Source organism: Paramisgurnus dabryanus, chromosome 17 (genome assembly GCF_030506205.2).
Source record: "Paramisgurnus dabryanus chromosome 17, PD_genome_1.1, whole genome shotgun sequence".
Lineage (NCBI taxonomy): Eukaryota > Metazoa > Chordata > Actinopteri > Cypriniformes > Cobitidae > Paramisgurnus > Paramisgurnus dabryanus.
Window position 1 is genome coordinate 32,495,358 of NC_133353.1, and position 16,481 is coordinate 32,511,838.

A 16,481-nucleotide genomic window follows, 5' to 3' on the forward strand; every position below is an offset into this window, starting at 1 on the left:
GCGTTGTGATGGCCAACTTGGGAACGGGTTCAGGTGTAGCGGCCATCTTGGGAACAGCTTCAGGCATGGGGGCAGCCATATTGGGAACACGTTCAGGCATGATGGCGGCCATCTTGGAAACAGGTTCAGGCATGGTGGCGGTCATCTTCGAAACAGGTTTAGGCGTGGTGGCAGCCAGTTTCAACTTAAAAAAGTAGGTTGCATTTAAAATATTTAGTTTATTCAACTCAAAACATATTAAGTTTACACAAGATATTTTACTTAACTTTTTTGAGTCAACTAATATTTTAAGTCAAATAAACTTGAAATTTTAAGGCAACCTGGTAGTTAATTTTTTTTAAATTAAACCAACACATAGTTTTTACAGTGATATAAATTTTTTTTTATATAAGTAGTTTCACAGTGTGCAAAGGCAGATTCGATGTAATTGTTCGGTGGTTGTCACCGAATGTTGAACTTCTTTGCTGTAATTTGTAGTGTAGTGTTGATGTTTTTAATTTATTTTAAATAAAAAGTATGCAAAAGGTCATACATTTAGATATCTTTAGATATCTATTTGAATAACTATTAAAGCATGTTTTGTATTCCCAAGAAACACATGATAAAATTAAGCCTTTACGGCATTGTAATAGCATTAGATAAAAGCATCTGGCAAATGTGTGAAACGTTCTGTTGTGCTCTTTTGCTATATGCAAAAACCAATAATTTAAACAAATAACAAAGTCCTGTCATTACATGAACAAATGCTCATTCGCCTATTAAGAGGTGTAAATGAGCTATTCACACATGCACACCTGTTCACAGTGCAAAGGTACATTTCATCAAGCTGTTGGACATGAATATTAATGCTAGGAACATTAGCAAAGCTCACACAAGGTCAGGACCAGTGAGAGATAGGACTTTAAAAAAAAATCCTGTTTTACGTATTATATATATTTCATTTAATCTGTGTTTCTCACTTTGTATATATGTAAGTATATGAATGCCAGTCAAGTGTGTATGTTAAGCATATGTAGGGGGTTTAGGGTTATGTAATGTACAACAGCCATTTATGAATGTGTCCTTGTACTGCATGTGTGGGGGGTGTTTGTGATCTGGTAATAAGGTGCTAATGATAACACAGAGATGATACAGTACTGAGGTAGTGACAGTGACATCAATGTGTGTCTTACAAACCTTAATGCTTAAGTCTTGTGGTTCAAGTAATCTTTGAGTTCATAATTTAATAAGAATCAGAAAATCTCTGATATGTTGATATCTACAAGATATGCATGTTAACTAAGGTCTTTCCCCAGGAGAATCTTATTGGATGTTATTTTCATGCATCTCTGAGGCTATGTTTACACATAACAGAGAGTTTATCTTTTGCGTTGTTAAAAATATTCACGTATGCTTGATAACGCTGTAAAAAAAGATCACATTACAACTAAAAACACTGTATTATGCATACAAGGCATAGATGGTGATGTTAATTTGTAAAGAAACACTACACGCCTACATGCATATGCATTCTTTTACAGAGCAATAAATACAAACAATCAAGTTGGCAGAAGCATTGAACAGTTTTGTTAAAGGAAAACACTACAGTTTTTCAATATTTTACTATGTTCTTACCTCAACTTAGATGAATGAATACATACCTATCTTTTTTCAATGCATGTACTTTTAATCTTTGTACAGCGTGTCGTGAATGTGTTAGCATTTAGCTATCCCCATTAATTCCTATCGCTCCAAACAAAAGTTTTATTTTGTGCCACCATAACTAGTGTAACTACTCGTGTAACAGTCTTTAAATAGGGAAAACATGGAAGTGTTTGGTGGCTTCTAAATTCATCCCTGTTTGGAGCCATAGGAATGAATGGGGCTAGGCTAAATGCTAACACATTCACGAGGCGCTGTACAAAGATTAAAAGTGCATGCATTGAAAAAAGATAGGTATGTATCAATATATCGAAGTTGAGGTAAGAACATAGTAAAATATTGAAAAGCTGTGGTGTTTTCCTTTAAATTCGCTGGTGTGTACGCCCCATTAGATGGTTTACTGTCCATCTATCCATCCATCCCAATCCAATGAAACTCATTCAACTTTCCTTGGCACTCACTCTCCTTATAATCACCCACTTCATTTTTGAAGTATTCAAAAGTTTATGTAATGAACACTTTTAATGAATTTATTTTGACAAGGACAGACGTTCTCTCTCTGTTTAGGAAAATGTATGGCCTCGCAGTGTGTTGTACTGTTTGTACTCTCTTTACACCCTGCCGGTGGTTAGCGGCGATGTAATCCAATATCAACATTCTGTTTGGATCAGTCTAGTTTAAACCCAAACACCGGAGCTGTCAGTTCTCCAGCTGCTACCCCAAAGCAAAATCCCAGCTCTGATTGAATCCAGAGAATAAAGAAGCTCTGTTTCAAAACCTGCTGAGCTACTTACTAGGATATTTTTTAGGGCATCTTTAGTACGCAACTGACTCAAAGGTTTTACCAAATGGTACGCAAGTCAATCATGCATAGATGCACAGAATAATTGCATGCATCCTTTACAATCCCAGAATGCACTGCTGTGAGAGAAACGTTGATAAACAAACATATATCAAAATATTAACATATATTACTGACAAGTATTAATAATACAGTGCAGAGTAATAAAAAAATGACACATTATTTATGTGTGCTTCGTTTTAAGTTTATTAGACTATTATAACAGCTGCCTATATAGATAGATAGCTCACTAGGTTTTGAAACAGAGCTGTAGAGAGAGACGGATTAGTTATGTAGACATCGTTTTGGCGCGACAACCCTCTCGACGCCAACCTGTCTGCCTTGATGGAAAGAGACTGGAGTAAGAGAGTAAGAATGAAGCGAGGGGTGAGAATAGAGGTGTGGAAATGGAGTTGAAGAGGAGGACAGGAAAGACACAGCTGTTGAACCTCATCTCACGCTTACGATGAATAGGAGAGAGAGAGAGGACATTGGGCTTTCACAGATGGATGTGAGCTTCCTGATGCTCTCTCTTGTTCTGCTACTAGATGATAATGATATAGTTTAAAACAATATTACCTTTTCTTGTTCCAGTTTACACCGAGGGGCAATGTTCCGATCTCTCTGATGAAGACAATACGGCAGTGACTTGAACTGCAATTCATCGACTGGCCGCTAGAGGCAGGCTCCAATAGGGAGTCAATTACCATAGACCCCCATGTCAAAGGGGGGTGGCTAAGAACGATGATGTTGAGGTCGTGCGTCAGTTTGAGTTGTAGTTCCGTAATGGCAGTGGAGAAAGACGTGAGAAAAGCTATTCGGTCCGTTGTTGCAAAAATGCCGAATACAGAAGTTAAAGCCGGAGCAAGAACCAGGTTTGCTAAGTTTTGATGGTCTGATTATTCGTACTTGTTGTTTCCGTCCGGTTTCGGCGCATGATATACGTCACGACCACACGTTAGTGATCGCCTATGGCAGATCCGGAGTGACTCTGGGCAGATCCAATAGTTTTAAACTTCAATAGAGGACCCTCCTTAATGGAAGTAACGCTTTGCAATGGAGCGTGGCCAGACTCTCTGTACAAATGAATATTAAGCCTCAAACTTCTGCATAATTAAGGGCGTGGTCACTTGATTGACAGCTGAACAGCCACTGCTGTCACTAGAGTCAAGCTAGGCGGGCGTGGTTTCAGCAACCAGCCACCTCAGCTTCACCCATGTCCCGCCTTTTTACCCTTTTTCGGTTTTCCGGTTTTCGGCGTGTGACAGCAGGCAACGCCTACTTTTAGCTTCAAAAACGATCTTCACAAACCAATGGGTGACGTCACAGACACTACGTCCATATTTTTTACAGTCTATGGTTTACACACAGATTCTGGACCATACTGTTAGTTGGACGTCTTGTTTATAAACTAAAAATATAGGTGCTTAAAACGTTTTTTAGAGTGATGCCACATTTTTACCTTTTTTTATCCAAGGAACCTTTTTCACCATAAAGAACCTTTTGTGACATTTAGGGGGTGTTCACACCAAGGTGTTTTGAAACCGGCGATTTCCAATTGAAGCGCCGTGCTTTTCAAATACATCAACTGATTTTTTTCAGTGTTGAGCGCCGACCCTCTGCGCTTTTCCCACGTTTGACGCTGAGTGCCCAGAGTTGAAAATGTTCTGCTTTGGGTTAAACGTCACTTTTCACTCAGGCGCCCAATCACAGTGGAGGAGGGGCAGGACAAATACCACAACAAACTAACCGGCACATCGTACAATGACTGGTAAACAAAACATTAGTATCATCGCAACCAAATCGCTCAGCTGAAAAAACGCTGGCAAGCGTTAAAACACTTTAGTGTACATGCCCCCTTAGATGTTGAACTTTTCCCCTGCCATTGACGAGTTATTTCGTCAATTAAGAGAAAACACTTCCCTGCCAATGATAAGTTTTTACGGCAACTATATTTCCACTATTATCCACCATGTAGCGCTCTTACCCAACTTATAAAACACAGATGCATCTACTAAGGCCAAAAACAATTAAAACTTTGTTTGTTTTGATCATCGTTCTGAATCTGATCTTTAACAAAACTCCTTTATAAAAATGCTGGTGCTCGCAAACCTAAAAAAAAAAATACTGGCGGGAAAAGAGTTAAAGTCTCAATGAAATCTAAACTGTTTTTTACTATTTGCCCTTCTTGACAACTGTGAGGGGGGTGATTTTTTTATATTAATATTTAAAGTTCTGCATAATAAAGGGCGTGGCCACTTGAGTGACGGTTGAACAGCCACTGCTGTCACTAGAGTCGAGCTAGGCGGGCGTGGTTTCAGCAACCAGCCACCTCAGCTTCACCCATGTCCCGCCTCTTTACCCTTTTTCGGTTTTCCGGTTTTCCGTGTGTGATAGCAGGCAACGCCTACTTTAAGCTCCAAAACGATCTTCACAAACCAATTGGTGACGTCACAGACACTACGTCCATATTTTTTACATCCTATGGTTTACACACAGATTCTGGACCATACTGTTAGTTGGACGTCGTGTTTATAAACTAAAAATAAAGGTGCTTAAAACGTTTTTAGATTGATGCCACATTTTTACCTTTTTATTATCCAAGGAACCTTTTTCACCATAAAGAACCTTTTGTGACATTAAGGGGGTGTTCACACCAAGGTGTTTTGAAACCGCCGATTTCCAATTGCTTTTCAAGCAATTGCTTTTCTATTGCTTTTCAAATACATCATCAACTGATTTTTTTCAGTGTTGAGCGCCGACCCTCTGCGCTTTTCCCACGTTCGACGCTGAGTGCCCAGAGTTGAACATTTTCTGCTTTGGGTTAAATACATCATCAACTGATTTTTTTCAGTGTTGAGCGCCGACCCTCTGCGCTTTTCCCACGTTCGACGCTGAGTGCCCAGAGTTGAACATTTTCTGCTTTGGGTTAAACGTCACTTTTCACTCAGGCGCCCAATCACAGTGGAGGAGGGGCAGGACAAATACCACAACAAACTAACCAGCACATCGTACAATGACTGGTAAACAAAACAGAAGTATCATCGCAACCAAAGCACTTAGCTGAAAAAAACCGCTGGCAAGCATTAAAACACTTTGGTGTACATGCCCCCTTAGATGTTGAACTTTTCCCCCGCCATTGACGAGTTATTTCGTCAATTAAGAGAAAACACTTCCCTGCCAATGACGAGTTTTTACGGCGATCCATATTTTCGCTATTATCCACCATGTCGCGCTCTTACCCAACTTATAAAACACGGATGCATCTACTAAGGCCAAAAACAATTAAAACTTTGTTTGTTTTGATCATCGTTCTGAATCTGATCTTTAACAAAACTCTTTTATAAAAATGCTGGTGCTCGCAATCATAAAAAAAATGCTGGCGGGGAAAGAGTTAAAGTCTCAATGAAATCTAAACTGTTTTTTACTATTTGCCCTTCTTGACAACTGTGAGGGGGTGAATTTTTTTATTATATTAAGCCTTAAAGTTCTGCATAATAAAGAGCGTGGCCACTTGAGTGACGGTTGAACAGCCACTGCTGTCACTAGAGTCGGGCTAGGGGGGCGTGGTTTCAGCAACCAGCCACCTCAACTTCACCCATGTCCCGCCTCTTTACCCATTTTTGGATATCAGCAAGTGATGCGAGGCCAAGATGGCGACAGCAGGCACCACCTACTTTAAGCTTAAAAAACGATCTTCACAAACATATGGGTGACGTCACAGACACTACGTCCATCTTTTTTACGGTCTATGGTCACAACACAGAAGTAAATTTGATCGCGACTTTTCGGTTCACGGGGACTTTAAAGGTTCTTTATGGAACCAATCAACCAAAAATGGTTCTTATATGACATTGCAGATAAATCGGTTAAAAACGCCCACTTAGACAGGACTGGTATGTCTTGACAGACATGTAACGTGTAAAGTTTTTTTTTTATGCCACAAACCTTGTAAACTACTTGTTATACTTGTATTTCTGGCTGAAAGCTCCAAATTCCTGTAATTGATAGGATCTTATAAACGCCCCTCACGTGTTCATTTTTTACATATTTTGTGAATTTGATCTTGTTTCCCGCTGCCAATAATAGTGTTAAACTCTCAGCTCAGTGTAGCACATTTTACCATGCTTAAATGTTTTCAGCAAAAATTCAACTGTGCTTTTTTTCCTTCTCCAAATCAGCACACAAAATGAACAAAAAAAGTCTGCCAGGCATAATTGTAGCAGTCTGGGAACTTTGTTTCCTGGCAGATTGATTAAAAACCGGCGCCTTCAGTTTCTCAGAAATTGCATGAATCAGATTTGCAATGTTGCACAGTCCATTGGAATTCATGCATTTTTCTTTCTGAGGCCTTTGACAAAGTATTTACAGGATCAGCTTACAAAATAAGTGATTTCGCCGTAAATGAAAATAATACTTGTTTTGTTGTCATCTTTATTGTGTTTTTAAGAGAATTACTATCCAGGGGGTTTGGAGTAAGACTTTAACTTTTCCCGCTTGAACTTTAAGCTACCCCTGAACCTTCCAGGTTGGTGCCTGGTCTCTGCATGACTCCAAACAGAAGCATATCTGTGTGCAGTTCATGCACATATGGCAAATGAAGCTCTCCTACCTCTTCAAAGCATACTCGATACATCTCTTTTCTTTAAAACCCTCTGGTGAGGATTTTTCTGCTCAGACTCTCACCACACACTGTCTCTCTCTCTCTCTCTCTCTCTTTTCTCTCTCTCTCTCTCTCTCTCTCTCTCTCTCTTCTTGCATTCAGAGCCTCTGTTGTAAATAGATTGAGCGAGATGCTGAGCGAGCGAGAGAAAGGGAAGCCTGAAGGCAGGATTAACGAAGAGAGTTGATTTTATTTTCCTGTGTTTGAGGGCCGTACTGATATGTATGAAGCGGCACCCGCGGTGTGATTGACAGCTTCCCCAGGATCTGAACCCCTGGAGGGTGTTAGTAAAGGAGACGTGCGGCCTATGGTATAGACCCACAACGTGCTGTGTCTGTCACACTATGGAAATGTGGGGTCTGGGGTCCAAACCATGTAAGGTGGTCTATTACAGGATTGATGCTCACACGACAGGGGCGGAAAGTGTTCAGCAGGTCCCTGATGTATGTCTGAAATGATATAAGGATAAAATCACAGGTGGGAACAATATTGGGAGGTGTAGAAAAGGAAGACTCAATTGTCTTATACATACACCTGTTTGACTGTATGGACTGTTTCATCCAATGTACACTCAAAATCAAAGTGCATTGTGGGTAAAAAGTAGTAAACGATGTAGGAAATGAAGTGGTTTCAGACAACACTACAAAATAGTGGACGCTTAATAAAGTGCACTATATAGGAGATAAGAAGCCGTTTCGGACACAACAACAGTTTTTGGGTCGCATTCCACCCTTATTTTGTCAGCCTTCACCAATGTGCATAGTTATGAATGTAGTGTACAATTACTGTAATTCATAGCACATAAAAGCTCATAAAAATTGCCATTCTAAAGACGATTTAAAATTGATTTGGCTATTTATAGCTTTTAATTGGCTACAAATAAAGGAAAAGTGTCCAAGTTGATAAGAGCTGCACTTGCGAGACAAGAAAATTGCTACCAAGAGGCTTCTCTAAGATGGCTGTCGAGTGAATTGACTTGCTTGTGAAGGACTATGATTATGTACAAATGAACAAACCACGATTTTATTGTCTTTGTATTAATGTTTTGTCGATTGGTTGTAGGTGATGAGTGCCCGTGTTATGGCGCTAATAAAAAAATCACATAGATATGTCAACAAGAGATGAAAGGAGAAAAAATACATAAAGTTAAGCCCTATTCAGAATGGCAGAGGCTAGCAGTGGCAGAGTGAAGCTTGGCGACTTCCAGCGACAAGATGTGGGCGTGTCCAGAAACGTTTAAAGCTCACATAACACATGCCGTTTTTGCCAATCTAATGTTAATCTTTGTTACCTCTAGAGTAGTATTTCATCCTTCATATCTACAAAGAGACGTGTTGTCAGATTATTAAAAGACAGAGCGCCCATTCCGTTTTTTGCGGGAAAAACTCGAATACTTGAAAGTGTACAGTGGGCGGAGCTGAAGAGTTACGAGTACGCGCAGCCTTTGGATACTTATCTAACAGCTGTGACATGGATGGAAATTAAACTTAAATAAAAACTTTTTTTAAATAACTATGGCTTACAGTTAGATACAGCCTTACATATATGATCCAGAATTGGATACTGAGTCAGTAATCGATCAACAGGAACAACAGCAGCAACGATTACAGCAGGACGTCTCTATCTGGTAATTAATCCTTGTTTGTTAATCCACTTTTTTAATAATAAAAAAATAAAAAAACGGTAATTCTTGATGTGTTTTTTCTGCATTTGCCCTATTAAACGGTGTAAATGTCGTTAGTGCAGTAATATGCCAACTGAGGCGGAAAATGTTTGCTGTTGTTCGTGTTGTTTACATTACATGCACTTATGCACCGATTGCAAACAAAACACGTGATTTTGATTTACTTACACCTGTAGTTGCGACTCCTAAACGGTGTCTTTTAAAGTTGGGACTAGAGATGCACTGATAGGATTTTGGGCCGATACCGATTTAAACAGACAACTTCTGGCCGATAACAATGCCGATACCGGTATTAAACACTTGTATACAATACTATACAGTTGGTCTATTAGCTAGTTTATTTCTGCATCAAATTATTTTTACTGAACATGGATTGGATCTAATTAACATTCAACTGACCAACATAATAAGAGAGGCACAAATTAAGCTAAAACAAATATAATAAGACAGCATGACAACCTTCAAAGGTGGTTTTTGCTATTCAGCATTTATTTTATTAACAACATTAACTCATTTTTTACATCTAATGGATTTCTTTATGCAGTTAATTAATAAACAATCGGTATCTGCCTTTCTCGTGCTATTGCCGGTTGCCGATGGTTTCAAATTCATCAAAAATCGTCCGATAAATATTGGCGGCCGATACATCGGTGCATCACTAGTTGGGACCGATCCAACAGTTGTAAACAAGTGGCAAATCCGGCATCAATCTGAGCCTGGTTTGCAAAGCAATCCTCTCCGAAAATCAGCCAGGGAGCAAACAAACTCATTCGCTTTCACTTGACGTGCAGGGCGTGCTTTTCTGGGGGTAAAGGCCCATAAAAGGAATATGGGGTCAGTGAGTCGTAACGGATACCCATAAAAAAAAACTTTCCGAAACTTGTAGGGAATTTCGGGAGCGACTTCCAATGAGAGTGAAATAGTGGAGCTAATGTAATCTATCTTTTATCAGTTACTGTAATGGACTACTCCAGAATTGGAAATGCCTCCTAGCAACCTCATCGAAAGAGACGGACGACACACAACAAGAAAGTCGATTCAAATGGGTCTTAAGATAGGTTAAAGGAAGTGGGGTGCTGACCCCCTTATTTCACAGGATTGTAAATGCAATACAAATTTTGGTTCATTTATATTTATTCATTTGGAGTCATATTTATACAGTGCAAATAACTTTCCTTGTTAGCAAACACTATTTATATAAAACTGCTATATAGCTAAAACTAACTAATACGCAGCTTTTGAAGCAATGTCCCTGGTAAGAATCCGCAACCTCGCACGTCTCCCATTTTCTATAATGTGTCACATTAAAAAGGCATTTATTTCAATAAAAATGAAGATAATGTTTGAAAAGTGAAAACAGAGTGAATAACTAGTACTTATTAACTCTTTCCCCGCCATTGACGAGTTATCTCATCAATCCGCAATACTGCTATTATCCACCAGGTGATTCACTTACGCAACTCATAAAACCCGGATGTTTCGCCCTAGGGCAGGGATGAGCAACTTCGGTCCTGGTGGGCCGGTGTCCTGCAGTTTAGCTCCAACTTGCCTCAGCACACCTGTCTAAAAGTTTCTAGTATGCCTAGTAAGACCTTAATTGGCTGCTTCAGCTGTTTTTAATTATGGTTGGAGCTAAACTCTGCAGGACACCGGCCCTCCAGGACCGAAGTTGCCCATCCCTGCCTTAGGGCAAACAGCTGTATGTCTGTCTAAGTTTTGAGGATCGCTCTGCATCTGATCTCTATTAAAAGTCCTTCACAAAAATACAATTATCTCAGCTTTTTGCTCAAATTTTGTGTTTTTGAAGAAACCTACCCATATTTGAGAGGTGATAAAAAGGGAACTGATGAAGTTAGGATATTTTTTTTTTTTTAAATCAGAGGGTCTGTTCTTTCATTTAATATATTATATGTTTATAGATTTAAAGAAGAGCATTTTCTGGGAGGCATTTGTAAAAATCATCAAAAATGCTGGCGGGGAAAGAGTTAGGAATAAAAGTATTTATTGGGTGGGGTCGGTGTAGCCTTGCAAAGTATACTTTATTTACTGGTATGCAGACAAAGGCGTTTGATCTATGCACATTGTGGCAGTACCACTATCTGTCACAAATATGTCCACCTTTGTTGACCTGTGCGACCTTTGAGTACAAAGTATCATAAATCAGTTACAAAAATCTGGTTGTGTGAATATAGTATGTGCATACTGCACACTGTACTTACCCTCGCATACGCCTAAAAAGTGACCCAGGCTTTAAAGGATTAGTCAATTTTCTTGAAAAAACAATCCAGATAATTTACTCACCACCATGTCATCCAAAATGTTGATGTCTTTCTTTGTTCAGTCCAGAAGAAATTATGTTTTTTGAGGAAAAAAAATCCAGGATTTTTCAAATTTTAATGGACTTTTATGGACCCCAACACTTAACACTTAACTCAACACTTAACAGTTTTTTTCAACGGAGTTTCAAAGGACTCTAAACGATCCCAAACGAGGCATGAGGGTCTTATCTAGCGAAACGATTGTCATTTTTGACAAGAAAATAAAGAATATGCACTTTTAAACCACAACTTCTCATCTATCTCTGGTCTTGTGATGCACCAGCGCGACCTCCCACAATACGTCATCACGTCAAGAGGGTGACGTATGCGAAACTACGCCCCAGTGTTTACAAGTGTGGAGAAAGAGGACCATTTCGATGTTGTTGTATGTGGAATGATACTAATTAATGTCTTTGTGTCAGTTTATTGTTTAAAATGGTCAGCAAATGTGCGTTTCATATATGTAACACGTGACCTTTCCACAGCATTACGCAATTACGTGAGGCCGCCTGGCACGTCACAGGACCAGAGATTTAAAAGTGCATATTTTTTCTTTTTCTTGTCAAAAATGACAATGGTTTCACTAGATTAGACCCTTATGCCTTGTTTGAGATCGTTTAGAGTCCTTTGAAACTCTGTTAAAAAAAAACTGTTAAATGTTAAGTGTTGGGGTCCATTAAAGTCCATTAAAATGAGAAAAATCCTGGAATGTTTTCCTCAAAAAACATAATTTCTTCTCGACTGAACAAAGAAAGACATCAACATTTTGGATGACATGGTGGTGAGTATATTATCTGGATTTTTTTAAAAGAAAATTGACAATTTTTTTAAGGGACACTCTTTTTTGAAAATAGGCTCATTTTCCAGCTCCCAGTATAGTTCCTAGCCATATCTGCCTAGAAAAATCACAACTTTTAATTTTTTGTTGGTCTTAGTACTCGATGTAACTACAGAAGAGTCAAGTTTTAAATATGAAAAAATATCGAAACTCTTTGGTCATTTTTGAGCGCGATGCTAATGGTCTAATCAGATTCAATGGATTATGCTAAGCTATGGTAAAAGTGGTACTGCCAGACCTGGAGATCAGCTAAATGGATTCCAAAAAGAGTAAAAATCTAATGTTTCGCTCTAGAGGAGCTGGAAAATGAGTATATATTTTTTTTAAAGTGGAGTGTCCCTTTAAGTGTGATATTAACTCTAGCCCAAGCCCACCCCAGTCCTACTCCTAACCCTCACAAAGACATGAGCTTCATATTATATTTAAAGTATTACATTGACCATAAAATGATTCACATAACCTTTATGTTTTCTTACCTCACTTTATGTGTCTTTTAAGTAAGTTAATGCATTATTCTCATGGGACACATTGGCTGGTCTTCACAGTGATTCATTGATTTTTGTGGAGGGACATTTGGTCCGCAGAACCTGACCCACACCCCCATTCCACCTGCTAAATGACTCCTGAATCCTGCTGATGTGCTTGTGTGTGTGTGGCTGTATTGCTGTACAGCTCTCGCACACTTTAATAGGGATGGCTGTTAAAAGCTTTTAAACTTTTACAACTATAAAATCGCTGGAGTGCTGATGATATATAGTGATTAAAGTCGGACCACATGACAGAAAACAGATCTGCAGAATTAAGCACCCTGACACATCTGTTCCTCTGTGTGCTTTTGTAGTATGAGTATTCACTGTCCTAGTAATGTCCTAAAGTAAGGCATTCATCATTTGTTTCTGTCTCTGTTTGCATTTGTGTGCAGTAAACTCAGGCGATGGTATTGACTACAGTCAACAGAAGAGGGAAAACATTGGAGACCTGATCCAGGAGACCCTGGAGGTGTTTGAACGCTACGGGGGAGAAGACGCCTTCATCAACATCAAATACATGGTGCCCACCTACGAGTCCTGCCTCCTCAATTAAAAATTTAAAAAGAGAAGAGAATACACACCGACTTACACACGCACACTCATAAAGCCATGTAATCACATTCACAATATTACACAATTTCAATTTCAGACTTTATTAAACTCATAATACAGCTGATTTTCAGTGGAACGTGTCCTGGGGTGTTTGTGCGTACTGTTGCAGTTTGTATCAAAGGAGACACTCACATGCGAGGCTAAGCAATCTAAAGAGAAAAACTCATTACGCTTACCTGCATTTCACTTTTATTCTGTGAGAAATTATCTATTAGGCCACCTCTATAAATATGATAAAATTTGAAGAGTTTGGTTACAAAACGCGATAAATGGCATTAAAAAAAAAGTTACCGCCAAAATCAGTATTGTATCAGGTCTGTATTAAAAAGTAAATTCTTAATTTTATGCAAAAAAAAATTTCCCAAAACATGTTAAACGCCAGTCCTAAAAATCCGCTTAACCAATCACAACGCACCATTCCACACATTGTAAACAATAACGGTGGCACGTTGAATACACACAGAATCCTAGTTTTCCTCATTTACTTTGTATTTCGTGATCAACAAACAAACAAAAACAAAATAATACTTTTGAAGGCATTGATAAACCTGTGGTGGTTTTTGGTGGCGGGGAAGAAACGTAAGCCATCAAATCAATTAATTTACGTGAGAGGCACTCGGGAGACAGGAAAAATGTCGGCTGTTGCGTTTTCTCCCGACAGCATCAAGCTTCTGTCATGCTAACACATTGACCCCAGGGGATCTTATGAAAAACTTTCCATTATTTTATTCAAAGTCAATGAAAAGCGAGCAGGACCAAAACATTTTACAGCTGATCACTGTCAATAAAGTTTAGCGACGATGTCCCAAGGATGACAAAGTAAGTGTTTTGATTAATGCCATTTATGTTTATTTTTTTAATCAGTGTATACCACTAGTCAACTAAATGAATATAACATGGCAAAGATGAATGCACATTTATATATTGATTTGATAGATTTATAGCATTTTGAAAAAAAAAACTTGTCATGGATTTATTGCATTTTTCAGAAAAAATAATCAGTTTTTATAATAAATATTTGAAAATCAAATTATGGATTTGAAATTTTTCTGTTATTATAACCTAAAGATGCTATGTGAAAGTTTGTAACAGAAAATAGTGCTTTTCATCTTGGTCACTTTCTATAGAAAACACATTTTTACCAAAATTAGTCAAAATGGATTTATTGCATTTTGGAACCAAACTTTTCATTTCCACCAATGTGTATAAAATCTCATTTTGCCACCAGATCTGTTCTGTGTGGTCCATGCTAAAGTCTCACAATCTTATTTTTTTATATCACTTTACTTAGTAAATATTAAAAGGTTATATTAAAAAAAATATTATTACATTATATAGGATGATTTTATGTACAAAACAGTAAATCACAAAAAATTGGGTTTTCACGGGCAGGGTTATGTATAATACCACTTTTAAAGGTCACAGATTAGATAAAGCTGTTTCCTAAAATAATAATCTTCTCTTGTTATTCTTTACTACCTGCTATCTTGCTAACCCCCTCTTTACTACTTCCCATTAAATGACTTCCATGATACTTCAAAGCTTTATTGGTTTGGTTACAAGGGTGAAAAAATTATAGCCAGTGGCCGGTTGCATAAAACTTTAAGACTAGTCTTAAAAGTTAGTCATGAATTTTTTTCTTCAAGACTGATCATAACTGTTTTAAGTATGTTACATAGAAAGGTAGATTGGTCTAATTTAAATCCAAATAATAAGACTGATTAGCCCTAACTAATTGCTAGTTAGTTAGAATCATTCTTAAGACGCAGTCTTAATGTCACGGCTATGTTTATGCAACCGGCCACAGCTGTGTAAATGATTTTAAGACAAAGCAGAAGCATCTCCCCACTGGTTGCTGTGGTCTGAATGAACGTACAAGCGGTAAATCATAATCCCATTCCCAGAGCTCATCCAAGGTGTTTCAGATGTATCTAACTTTCCGTTCATTCCCAATGGCACACAAATTCTCAATAAATTGTCCCAAGCTGTCACATGAGCGGTACCTTTTGCACCTAAAGAGTTCATATTAGTACCTCAAATGTACATATTGGTACCAAATGTATACATATCTGTAGCTAAATGGTAAATATTAGGACCTTTTTAAAGGGTACTGCCCAGCAGTGACTATTTTTCAACCATTTTGTAGGTGCTCATCTGGTGCATGTAACCCTGGAAGTATACAAATTAAAATTTTAATAACGGGAGTACATAAGTTATTGTACTGTGGATGTGACTCATCTCTCTGATGCCGGGTTATTTTGGCATTACTTAGTATGTCTGGGGCAACTGGGCATTTAAAACCATATTAATGACTAAAATGTACTTTTCTCTGTCTCTTCTGGGCAACGGTTTGTTGGATATTTCTGTTTTATATTGGAGTGTTTTTGGCTGATTAATCTTTTTTGGCAGTGGTAAAACATCCCTGCCAAAAGGCAACATTGATCGGTTCATTATTTCATTTGACTGCCTCTTCTTTTATAAGTGTGCAGAGAGATAAAAGTAACTTTGCCAAAAATGATCTTAAAGTCTGCAGTCTCAGCTATGAATATGTTTGTTTTTAGGCTTTTCTTTGATGAATTTTGATGTTTCTGATTATGCATTTTATCTACAATCTAAAGGATTTGAGTGTAAAATAACTCAATTATTCAAATAGCAACATTATGTGCTTTTGAAAGTCATGAACCTGTATGAGCTGGAGCCTACGTGCCAGACACAATGTCTGAAATGAAACGTTTATTTCAAATGAACTCATATCAGAACACAAACACGCATTTCTCTCATGCTTAAAGGAAAACACCACCATTTTTCAATATTTTACAATGTTCTTACCTCAGCTTAGACAAATTAATACAAACCTCTTTATCTATCTTTTTTCAATCCACCAAACAATTCCATGTTTTCCCTATTTAAAGACTGTTACATGAGTAGTTACACAAATATGTATGGTGGCACAGAAGAAAACGGGGCGATATTTTTTAAGCAATAAAAATGAGAACTATATTGTATGGCGGAAGAGCACTTAAGCTTTGTTAATGCTCGTGCTTTGGTCCGCAACGCAAGCCTCCGCGGACAGCGCGCACGTCTCACCAAACGGACGAGGCGTTTATAGTTGACGCGCTCGCTGTTGCACTATTTTTTGATCCGCCAGGGGGCGACCTGAGCAATAAAGTCACAAAGAAGAGGATAGAAGAAGTCGTCAGCTGGAACAACCAGGGGGGCAGGGTTTCATATTTTATTGAAGCTTCCCTGGACGCCGCCATTGCTTAGCGAACACCCATCTGCTGTTAGCATCCCATTGACTCCCATTCATTTTGGCGTCACTTTGACAGCGAATAACTTTACATCTGAGGCATT

The 16,481-nt window shown here is 38.4% G+C and overlaps 1 protein-coding gene across 1 annotated transcript in view; it reads left to right on the forward strand.

The window, feature by feature from the left end:
- The window catches only part of pacrg (PARK2 co-regulated), a 156,019-nt gene extending 139,787 nt beyond the window's left edge, over positions 1 to 16,232 (forward strand). Inside the window, exon 5 of the mRNA XM_065288271.2 lies at positions 12,908 to 16,232. Coding sequence (XP_065144343.1) covers positions 12,908 to 13,068 — 161 coding nt within the window. The 3' untranslated portion in view covers positions 13,069 to 16,232. The remainder of the gene's footprint in view (positions 1 to 12,907) is intronic.
- The last annotated feature ends 249 nt before the right edge of the window (positions 16,233 to 16,481 follow it).